This window comes from Magnolia sinica, chromosome 16 (genome assembly GCF_029962835.1).
Source record: "Magnolia sinica isolate HGM2019 chromosome 16, MsV1, whole genome shotgun sequence".
Lineage (NCBI taxonomy): Eukaryota > Viridiplantae > Streptophyta > Magnoliopsida > Magnoliales > Magnoliaceae > Magnolia > Magnolia sinica.
This window is the reverse complement of record NC_080588.1, coordinates 34167342-34179385: the sequence shown is the minus strand read 5'-3', so window position 1 is coordinate 34179385 and position 12044 is coordinate 34167342. Positions and strand designations below refer to the sequence as shown.

The 12044-nt window shown below is 35.2% G+C and overlaps 1 protein-coding gene and 1 long non-coding RNA gene across 2 annotated transcripts; one reads left to right on the top strand and one right to left on the bottom strand.

Moving 5' to 3' along the window:
* Nucleotides 1-1218: 1218 nt before the first annotated feature.
* Nucleotides 1219-9574, bottom strand: LOC131228797 (phosphatidylinositol/phosphatidylcholine transfer protein SFH3-like). Its single transcript, XM_058224660.1, has 5 exons — nucleotides 9542-9574; nucleotides 9354-9455; nucleotides 9220-9269; nucleotides 9032-9131; nucleotides 1219-1695 (listed from the first exon to the last, which is right to left on the bottom strand). The coding sequence occupies exons 1-5, from the start codon at nucleotides 9572-9574 to the stop codon at nucleotides 1219-1221; spliced, it is 762 nt and encodes a 253-aa protein (XP_058080643.1).
* Nucleotides 9575-10569: 995 nt separating this feature from the next.
* LOC131229295 (uncharacterized) lies at nucleotides 10570-11745 on the top strand. Its single transcript, XR_009163251.1, has 2 exons — nucleotides 10570-10683; nucleotides 11569-11745. It is a non-coding gene; the product is annotated as an uncharacterized LOC131229295 (long non-coding RNA).
* Nucleotides 11746-12044: the final 299 nt, after the last annotated feature.

The following is a 12044-nucleotide window of genomic DNA, read 5'->3' as shown; positions in this document are numbered from 1 at the left end:
GCGGGGTCCACAGTGACGTTTCTCTGAGAAATCTACACCATCCATTCATTTTTCCATCTAAACTAAGGGGTTGAGTCCTAAAATTGAAGCATATCCAAAGATCAGGTGGGCCCCAAAATCAATGGTTAATGGCTGAGTTATTTTTACAATGATCTATGAGTTGAAATTTAACGTGTATGGCTAATTTTGATACATAGGCACGATATAAATTTTTTACATGAAATGGATCATGGAAACTAGGTGTTCTGGAATTCAAGGGTGTAATTTAATGGTATTTTCATAATTAATGTTCATCTAAGAGATTTGTGAAATCTAATGGTTCTACATGGTTGTAGGCACGTTTCTAAGAAATTCTTACAAAAGGGCTTATATCTAAATTGTTATGGATAAAGAGTTATTAACTGATTTAGTCAAAAGAAGGTATATATATCAAACCACGTGATCAACGGTTGGATGACTTAATTTATGGATGAAGATCATTCTTAATCGGTCATATTTACGTTGGAGGATGGATGTAAGTTCAGGATAGCTAGATTGGTATCGTACATGTGTACATGTTAAGTTAAAATTCATGGTAACACTCGAGAACTTTCAATACTCGGATATTGAAAAGTTCGGGGTGTTACATTACTACTCCCCCTCAATTTGTACTTCCCCTGTATTATGACATAAAACATTCCATTCCAAAGCATTCCATCCATAGTCATTCATTAATTCTCCAAGCATTATGTGTCATTCATATATTCGTATATTCAAAACAAACATGCCATTCTTCTAGTAATAACTAACTCTCTCCCTCTTTTTGTCACAAGTTGACAAGGGAAGGAATAGTTTATCTATCAAGTAAATGAGATATTCAATGAATTAATAAGGATAGAAACCTAATAGATGAAGAAATAAGCATATGAAATTGTCAAAGTTATGGAAATAACATCCAAAGAGTTTAGGAGAGTGTGAAGAAAGTAACCAAGCAAACAATCAAAGTTTAAGTTTTACAGTTCCATAGATATAAGTACTAAAAAGAAATTATCTCAATTGGATCCAGATGATGAAAGAGCATGCATAGAAGGGTTAAGCATATGAATATAGCAAGGAGTAAATTAGCATATGAAATTGTCAAAGTTAGGCAAATAATATCCAAAGAGTTTAGGAGAGTGTGAAGAAAGTAACCAAGCAAACAATTAAAGTTTAAGTTTTACAGCTCCATAAATATAAGTACTAAAAAGAAATGATCTCAATTGGATCCAGATGATGAAGGAGCATGCATAGAAGGGTTAAGCTGGTGCAAACTCTTGGTGATATGATGGAAGTACTTTTCATGTACTTCATTAATGATTTTTGGGTTTGAACCACATTGTCCTGGGAGACCTGCAATGCCTCAACCTTCTCCTCCAAAGATTTAAGACGATCATCAACCTGAGAAGGTTGATAGTCTGGATCTTCTGAATCATCAGACTCATCGAGTTCAGCAAAAATATCATCCATGGAAGTGTCTTTAAGTGCAGGTGCTTCCTCCTCCTTTTCTTCACATTGGCCAGGAAGAAATTGCAGATTCGTCTTATTCAAGTTGGTATTGTTAAATCGTAATTCCGACTCTAGTGCCTCAGACACAGGAATGGTGACATTACAATGTAAAGTAATGCATGTCATGAGATAAACAAGCGGAATCAAACCATGACCAGGATGTAGATGAAACTGAATAATAATGTAGCATATTAGAGAAGAAAGGTAGACTTGAATACCAGATGCAACCGAATGGAGGACACGAGTCATAAAGGGAGTAAGTTCAGACTTATTCCCTGATCTAGGATAGACATTAGACGTAAATCTTATGAAGAACTTGATATTTTAGGAGCATTTGGTTAGCATAGAGAGCATTACCGGATTTCCATTTAGCATTAAAATGACATAATTTATGAGTAATCGCTTGCCATTTAGAATGAGTTATTTTATCAGTTAAATTATCAATTGGAATTTCATCTTCTGTAATGGTAATCTCAGTCAATGCCGAGATAGTATAACGATTTACCGTGAAGGTCCCTTCTACAAATTTAATCGTAAATGTAAGATCTTCTAGAGACATATCACAAATAGAAGCGTACATTCCCTGTGCAATGGAACGATAAGTCGTTCCACCCCAACCAAGGATGACATCCCAACCGATATTGGAAAGAAGAGGAAAAAGATTAAACGGTGCAATGTGATCAAGATCGACAGTACGCTTGATAATTATATCTCTTGAGCGGAAATTCCTAACTTGCTCCGAATCTTCTTTGGGGCCGTTTAGGGTTCTCAGATTAAATAGAGTCGGCCTAGAGGACGAGCTACCATGGCTCTTGCGTGTTGCCATTTTTTTAGTATAATGCTCCATTTAGTGCTTGCACAAGAACTAATTAAAGAGAGTGAATGGATTGAAGCTAGATCAGATTTTACGCAAAACCCAATACAAAGAGGGTTTGAAATAAAAAAATAAACTCCAAATATGAGATTGACTAGCAAAGATCTACCCAAAACTTGAAGAAAATATTAAAAAAAACACTTACAACCAAGTTTAGAAATTGGGTTCGTTGAGTGGGGCACCGGCTAGTCGAAGAAGAAGATGAAAATGAAATGGAAAAGTGATTTTATCGTTTTAGGGTGAAATCGCTTGGTCCTCGACTGGTCGAGCACGTACTCGACTCGTCGACAGTTCGATTGGTCGAGCACATACTCGACTCGTTGAAAAACACACAAAATATGAATTTTGACATGATTTTTTAATAATTTTTTTAATTTTAATTTTATTATCATTTTATGCATTTAATTAATATAAACATAAAAAAAATAAATGCATAAACAATATGATTAATTAATAATACACAAACCAAGATCATGTATTAAATTGAAAAATCTATTTTTGTCGAGCGGTTTGGTTAGTATGTCTGTAAGCTGCTTCTCAGTTTGAATGTATTCTAGCATAATACTCTTATCTTTAACTAATTCTTGAATATAATGGTATCGAATATCGATATGTTTTGTACAAGAATGTTGGATTGAATTTTTTTTAAATTTAATTGCACTTGAATTATCACAGAACAGTGTTATTGTATCTTGTGCAATACCATAATCAGCTAACATTCTTTCATCTAAATAAGCTGAGTGCAGGCATTACCGGCTGCGATGTATTCAACTTCAATCGTTGAGGGAGATACAAAATTTTATTTCTTACTGAGCCATAAAACTAAACAGTTCCCTACCTAGAAACATCCACCACTGGTAGATTTTCTATCATCAATATTTTCTGCCCAGTCTGCATCAGTATATCTGGCAATTTGTATGAATGTATCATGTGGATACCAAAGTCCTAAGTCAACAGAACTTGCGACATATTTAATTATTCATTTAACAACAATTAGATGTGATTCTTTAGGATTAGATTGATATCCAGCACATATTCCAACACTAAAAGTAGTATCAGTTCTACTAGCAGTTGTGTATAAGAGACTACTAATTATACTTCGATATAGACAGAAGTCTACACTTTTACCTGATTAATCCTTCGAGAGTTTAAGAGTTATAGTGATTGGAGTTTCAAAATTCTTTCCATTCTCAAACCCAAACCTTTTTACAAGGTTCAAGGCGTATTTGGTTTGTGAGATGAATATACCATCTTCAAGTTTCTTAACATATAATCCAAGAAAATGGTTTAGTTCACCAACCATACTCATTTCAAACTTGGATTTCATCAAATCTCGAAACTCAATTGATAAATTAGTGCATGTAGATCCATAAATGATATCGTCAACATAAATCTGAACCATCAATATATGATCGTTATATTTCTTAATGAATAAAATTTTATCAACACTACCCATAATAAATTTGTGACTAATTACAAATTTAATTAATTTTTCGTACCATGCCCTGGGAGCTTGTTTCAAACCATAAAATGTCTTTTTAAGATGGTACACATGATTTGGAAGTTTAGGGTCCTCAAAACCCTTAAGTTGTTCAACATATACTTCCTTATGTAAGTCACCATTTAGAAACAAAATTTTGACATCCATTTGATATATTTTGAATTTATTATGACATGTAATTGAAATGAATAATCTTATCGATTCAATGCGCACAACTGGTGCAAAAGTTTCATCGTAATCAATACCTTCTATGTGAGTGTACCCTTGTACAACCAGTCGACCGTTATTTCTGATAATATTACCTAATTCATTAGTTTTGTTCTTAAAAATCTATTTGGTTCCAATTACATGTTTATCAGAAGGTCTAGGAACCAAGTACCATACATCATTTCTAACAAATTGATTTAATTGTTCTTGCATAGCTATTATCCAACTTTCAACAGTAAGTGCTTCATTTACATTTGCCAGTTCAATTTGGGAAGTGAAGGAGACATAATTATAAATATTTTCTAATTGTCTTTTAGTCTGTACACCTACCAAGAATTTGATCAGTTGGATGGTCTTTGACTAACCTTGTCTCAGTATTGACTGATTTAGATGAAGATTCAGGTATATCAATTACTTTGACTTCATCATCATCTTGATCAGGAGTGAATGTGATTTGTTGATTATCAATCACTACATTTATAGATTCCTAAATCACCCCAGTTCTTTTATTAAGAACCCAGTAAGCATGACTATTTAGTGCATAGCTTAGAAATATTTCCTCATTACTCTTAGTTTCAAATTTTCCCAAATTTTCTCCGTCATGTAAAATAAAACATTTACTTCCAAAAGTCAGAAAATATTTGACAGTTGGCTTTTTATTAAACCATAGTTCATAAATTGATTTATTTTTTACTTTTCTAATGTAAACACGATTTATAATATAATGATCAGTATTAACAGCCTCAGCCCATAAATTTGTTAGTAGTTTCATGCTATTTAGTATTACACTAGCCATATCCTGTAAAACTCTATTTTTTCTTTCAACAATTCCATTTTGTTGACGTGTTTTAGGAGCAAAGAATTCATGTGATATACCATGATCATTGCAGTACTTCTCAAAATTGTTATTTGAGAATTTAGTGCCATGGTCACTTCTAATTTTGATCACAGATATCTCCTTTTCAGTCTGAATACACTTTAAAAAAAATTTGACTTCATCGAGAGTATCTGATTTCTCTCTTAAAAAGGTTACCCATGTGGAACGGAGAGTAGAGGTCGAAAAAAGTATTTTCTGATTTTTGGTGTAATCGTTAACAATGACCAGAAAATACTTTTTTCAGCCTCTACTCTCCGTTCTAATTGGTCCTACTAGATTCATGTGGAGTAGTTTTAGAGGTTTGGCCGTAGCTAAGGAGTTCACTTTCTTGTGACTGCTCCTGATCTGTTTGCCAATTTAACATGAGCCACATACTTTTTCCACCTTTTTTAGCTTGGGTAAGCTGCGTAAGTGATCTCTTTTGCTCAGCTTATAAACATTTCTATAGTTCACACGTCTAAGACGTTTATGCCATAGTTCAATCTTGTCTTTTTGGACCATGTAACATGAGTGGTTGGATGAGTAAGAGCTATCAACTATATAGCAAATTTCAGAAGTCCTGCGACCATTTAATACTACATTACCCTTCTCATTCATTATCTCACATCCGTGATCAGAAAAATTCACATTGTGTTTATTATCACAGATTTGAGATATGCTTAAGAGGTTATGTTTTAAACCTTCAACATAAAGCATATTTTCAAAGAGATGTAAGTTAAGAAGTTATACAGTACCTTGGCCTATTATTTTACAGTTACTTCCATCACCGAAAGTAACTAACACTACAAGAAAGTAGGCCTTTAGCCTCAATTTTTTAGCCTCAGTTGAAAAAATGGAGGCTAAATGTGTTTTTCAGCCTCAGTTGCTAAGGAACTGAGGCTAAAAGTTCATTTTTTGCCTCAGTTGCTAGGTAATTGGGGCTAAAAGTCTACTTTTTAACCTCAGTTGCATAGGAATCAAGGCGAAAGGTCTACTTTTTAGCCTCAGTTGCATAGGATCCGAGGCGAAACGTCTAATTTTCAGCCTCAGTTGCATAAGAACCAAGGCGAAAAATTTACATTTTACCCTCAGTTGTATAGGAATCGAGGTGAAATGTCTACTTTTTAGCCTCAGTTGCATAGGAACTGATGCAAAAGGTCTAATTTTTAGCCTCAGTTGCATAGGAACTGAGGCGAAAAATCTACTTTTTAGCCTCAATTGCATAGGAACTGAGGCAAAAGGTCTAATTTTTAGCTTCATTTACATAGGAACAGAGGCGAAAAATCTACATTTTTGCCTCAGTTGCATAGAAACCGAGGCAAAAAGTCTACTTTTTAGCCTCAGTTACATAGAAACTAAGGCGAAAGGTCTACTTTTTAGCCTCAGTTACATAAAAACTGAGGCGAAAGGTCTACTTTTTAGCTTCATTTACATAGAAACCGAGGCGAAAGGTCTACATTTTAACCTCAGTTGCATAGGAACCGAGGTGAGAGGTCTACTTTTTAACCTTAATTGCATAGGAACCATGGCGAAAGACCTACTTTTTAGCCTTTTTTTTAAAGCCTAAATTGCATAGGTACGGAAGCCAAAAGTCAATTTTTTTAGCTTAAGTTGTAGAGACACTGAGGCCGAAACTCTACTTTTAGCCTTAGTTACAAACCGAGGCCAAAACTCTACTTTTTCAGCCTCAGTTACGAGCCGAGGCCAAAAGTTTACTTCGTATGAAAAAAAAAAAGTATTACCATTTCACAGTTTTTACTCTTTTTCTTACAAGAGTGGCCGACTTCCCCGTGATCCAAACTGTTGATATGAAGGACCTCACTCTGGATAGCCCATTGGCTAACCATCCCCCATAAAAAAAAATGGTCTTCTATCTTCTATCCGTGGAATGTGGAATGTTGCCATATTTTGTTTCTTACAAGGGTCAGGATCTCTCCATCTAGAGATTTTTTTAATTTATTGTCCATTTATAGTGGGGTCCTTATCTTCATTGGTTCAGATCACTGACCCATGTTCTTCACTTCCACAAGATGGAGTATGAACATACAAACATTTGTACAGAGCATTGTATAATTTCACCCATTTAGTTCTTTTAAGTAAAAGTACAACGGTCCAGCTTCTCAACCACTCCTTGCTTTTGTTTATATTTATTTTTGCTAAGCCCACGCACGTGTAAACCTTAGCTAACGCACATGCCAGCAAATACACCAGCATGACACATGATTGCAAAATCCAAGTCATTCATTGGAAGGGCACCATTATATAGATTCACTATCCATGGAACCTGATCGGTCCACTAGACAGGTGGGCCACAATTAATTGAAAAAAATACCATTGTGAAAAAAATCAACTGAAGTTTTATAACACGTCCATTTACTTCTGATTTAGTGGCCCAAAAAAATGAGTGGACCACCTTTAAATCCTTATAAAAGCATATATACGATGAGATCTACATGATGAATGGAATGGATTTATTTCATCTATATGTCATGCTGTCATACGTGGTGGCTTATGCACTAGATGAGTTGTACACGCGTGTCGGCTTAACAGTCTTTAAAGAACGAAGCCGACGCATTTCATTGCAGTCGCTACGTTTTCCAATCAATCCGCAGCTCAAGCCCTAATTTTTCATCTTCTGAATCTCTTCGTCGATTTCAGGTACTCGATCTCTTCTTCTTCTTTTTTTACTGATTTCTCTCGAAAATCAAAAATCGAGGTAGAAATCTCTCATTTTCGTGCATTTTCCCCATTTGGCCGTTCAAAATCCAATTTTCGCATTTTTTGGTTCGATCTGAGGAGTTTTTTTTTTGCTGATTTCACTGAAATCTTGCTCAAGAAGTGGAAAATGCTGTCGTTTTTGCATTGCAATATCAGCGATTAGGGTTTGGTGTTCGATCTGAGAGCAAAACCTTGTTCTCTGCTCCGAAATCTGCTCCTCCATTTTTGATTTCTGTGCAGGCTAGATAAACAAGGGGCATATACACCGATTGCAACTCCTCACCGAAACGAACCCTAGCTCTTCTCTCTGTCTTCTCCAATATTTCTCTCGTCTTCATTAGATCTATCATCTCTCTCTCTCTCTCTCTCTCTCTCTCTCTCTCTCTCTCTCTCTCTCTCTCCTCCCCCCTTGGACATCCATTTTTTTTTCCACTTATGGATTTTTTTTTCTCAATTTTTAGTGCTTAATCTATTTTAATATGAATCCATGTCTCTCGATTCTAAGAGATTTCGTTGGATTTTGATCCGATTCTTGTTGATTGATCTGTTTTCCTTTCGGATCTCATTGTTTGGAGCTTTGATTTTCCACTTAGGGTTTGATTTTTGTAATTTTTTCTTGATTTCTGGTGCTTGATCTGTTTTGATCTTGATCCAATTTATGTCTCTTTATTCTAAGAGATTTCATTGGATTTTGTTTCGATTCTTGCTGATTTAAGTTGTAATTTAGGTTTTTGTATTTAGATTTTAGAGATTTATCTTTGATTTATGTAATATCATGTATTTGAAATACATTTTGAGATTTCATTGGATTTTCTGTTTCTTTTGGTGATTTGAAATACACGAACCTGCAATAAAACACAGATTCTTAGGAACCTTCAATTGCTTCTTATCTACTAGTAGTACATGCGACTCTGATCTCCTGTTAGAAATTATCTCTGCTCATACTTCCCTGCTATCAAAACTGTTGCCAATTCACAACTTAATCCATGTGGGAAGACATTTGCTGAATTTTCTCTTCCTACGCTTTGTCCTGCAACTTGTTTCAGTGCAACACCATCTCGTTTATACCAATCCAACAACCTATAATAGCTCGATAGAGTCTTGCCTTCAATGGTTTTAGCTTAGTATAGAAGTTGGTTCTATGTTCTCCTTCTGATATTAGTGTGACATCCCTTATAAATGTTGCTTCCGCATTGTGTACAAGCTATGAGGAAACAATATGCATCAGTACTTTTTCCTTTGTTAATCATGCCCAATAAGTGATAGAAGTATGCATCCAGTCACTCAACAACATAATGCAACTTACTTTCATAATTTCAGGATCTTTCCAAGGTCCTTTATTAGAACTTACCTTCATAATTTCAGGATCTTTCCAAAGTCCTTTATTAGACCTAAGGCATTCTCCTTCAACAGAACAAGTGCATGAGCCACCCAAGAAGTCTGGAAGTTGACTAAAAGAAGATACAATCTAAAAAATGAGAAAACATCCTACATTTTGGAAAACTCAACAGTAAAAGCACAAGGAAAAAATCAACATACCTCGAGTCAATGACTTCAAGTAATTTACTCTGGAATTTGGATCCTAACACCTGCAAATTTAGCACCCAAACATATTCACCCAAAGCGGCAGAAAGCTATAAAATCAGCACAGTCCCCAAAGGAAGGTCTCTTACTTCTATCTTTTCCATAATATTTGGATCAAGAAATTTCTTTACACTCATCCAAGCCATCTTGAAAGCAGTACCAGCATTAACAATGAACATCTGATGTAATGTCTGCATAAAATAAATTAATAGGTTAAATAATTCACCAAAAAACTTTTGGAGCATGAACATTCCCAGTGACAAAAAGAATTAGATACCTCAGGATTGTAATTCGAATCAATTTTCTGCATGCCAGCAAGGAGGTCCTAAGCACACTTTGTTAAATTTTTTGTCCCCTGTGTCTCACAAATGAACCCATGTGAGGTAAATGTGTCATCCATATTGATGCAAATGGACCCGAATCTCCAAAGAGACGAGAATCCCTCTAATGTAAAAGATACAAAGTGTATTCAAAATGCAAAAAGCCAACTGCAACAAAGGAACAAACATGCCACATACCAGGCCATGAACATCCAAGATCGTTGTTGTGGAATTAATGGGCCTTTTTACCGCAATTGAACATGCAGGAAATTTCTCAGGGAAGACCCTCTCCTGTACATGATACTTAAGTAGCGATCTACTGTAGTGATGTGCATAAGCTTGTTTGGTTCAGCTTTTCCAAGCCTCTCGATGTAGATGGGTCTCCCTTTTTTATCAACTCCATGGTACCCCTGAGGGTAAAAATGCAAACATTTCTTTTCGTAAAAAAAAAATAAAAATACGCAAGCCAGGTGCTCTCTTCAATGTATATGGCATTTCAGATGTGCATCAAAGACAACTTACAAAAGTTGGAGTAATGTGTGCTCAGTTTTCCTTTATGACAACATATTCTACAATCTAGTGGTAGTAATGTGTGCTCAAACGAGCATGGCACTCAACTGACTATGCCGCTATAGCAATTTCTACAACCATGCTTTTAACTTAAGCTACATTCGGATGTGCAATTGATTTAAATTAAATTCCAACAAGTAAGATATCCAAAATTGGATTACTCCCATTTTATTTAGTGAGTGATATGTTCCAAGTTGCAATTGCATTTATTTTAAGTCGGACTTGAAACGAAAACAATTGCAGCAATGTTGAGAGAAAACTGCATCTATAATCAGAAAATTGTTGCGATTGTTTATTTCCACTCTGTTGCATCTTATTATCTTAGTTGAAGTTCGCATGTCCAACCTTATTGTAGTTTTGCTTTGAAGAAAACTATGCTTGCATTGCAGTGTTTTAGATATTCTTTTCCTTTTCCTTTTTCGAAGTTGGATGTTGTATCTTGGATACCATTTCTCATTTTTGTTATTGGATTGGCATTATGAATGCAGATGGAAGGACAATCCAGTAATACAAGATTCGTGAATTCCCAGTATGTTTGTTATCCTTGGGTTTTCATATTGCTTTATGGGAAGCTGTGCAGGCATTAAAATTAATTTACAAGATCCATGTTTGTAGTTTAAACTTTCTTAAAGAATTAGATTGTTTTGAGAGCTTATATAATTATCACTAGAGATTTTTTGCTATTTTTCACTTGATTTTGCAATTGATGTGGTCTACTGTCTTACAAGTTAACTAGATGGTACTTTTGAATGTATTGTTTTATCTGAGAATTTATAAGTCATAGAGAATCTGGGTGTGCGTGTGTATGTCAGAGTCTATCTTTATCAGTAGAAAAAAAGTGGTAGATGGCTCTGTCCTTTTCTAGAGCCACTCCCTCTGAATGTTTTAGAGTCTGTGACTAGAACATATCTCTCAGGAAGATTGGAACTATGCCCAACAGTTGTGGCTTGTAACCAGCTTCTCCTTTGATGTCAGAGTCTATCTTTTTTTTTTCTCCTGCTATAAGTATCCATAAAATTGCATGTCCTCTGAGATTTGGATGGTTATAAGCACAATTGAACTGGTATGCTCTGCCATTCATGGACTAAAAAAAATTACCTTCCTAGCACATTTGAAGTGTCAGCTATTAGGTCCCTAATCAAACAGTTTGTGAAGAACCATGGTGTGTGTATTGAATAAACTTGAGTGAGATGTGTTCAAGAAGGTCCTGCACACATCTCACTTAACCATTGCCAAGATTCCATTGACCTGATGTTCCAACAGGTTAAAAGCAGAGTTATTTTTGTTTTTGTTTTTGGGTTCAGTCACTTTCTCGGGTTGTAATAGGGAAGATAGCACGGGGAGTTGTGTTCATTTGACACATGGACAGTCGCACACAACATTATTGCTAATGGCGAGTTCTTCTTCTTTGCAGATGCTTTCAGACAACCGAACAAGCTGTAGTTGTTCATCAGCCAAGCAAAAGTCATACCTAAATCTTGCGTTGTGACTTTGTATTATTTGTGGAACCTAATGTTGTGTAATAGTTTGATTGAGTTTGTTTTGAAAACTTTAAATAGTAAACATGTGAGATTGATTGTTTGATTGAGTTGTTAACTATTTTGTTGGTATTATGGCTTTCATGATTGATTGTTTCATGAGTGGATTGAATGAATGGATTAGTGGTTTAAATAAATATTTAAAAAAATTAAACATTTTTATCCTTAATTTGTAACCAAGGCTTGGATTTAGCCTCGGTAGTTGAGAACCAAGACTGAAATTCCCATCGCTAAAGGCTTTAGGCTCGGTTGTTGAGAACCGAGGTTAAAAATAGATTTAGCTTCAATTGGAGGCAATCGAGGCTAAAATTTGGATTTAGTCTCAATTGGAAACAAGTGAGGCTAAATCAAA

What these genes read in the sequence shown, in the direction of transcription:
- LOC131228797 (XM_058224660.1), bottom strand. Translation starts at nt 9,574, where the DNA reads ATGCAGAAAATTGATTCGAATTACAATCCTGAG. An exon ending in ATTCGAATTACAATCCTGAG is followed by an intron (nt 9,456 to 9,541) that starts GTATCTAATTCT and finishes TATTTTATGCAG; the next exon opens with ACATTACATCAGATGTTCAT. An exon ending in CTTGAAGTCATTGACTCGAG is followed by an intron (nt 9,132 to 9,219) that starts GTATGTTGATTT and finishes ATCTTCTTTTAG; the next exon opens with TCAACTTCCAGACTTCTTGG.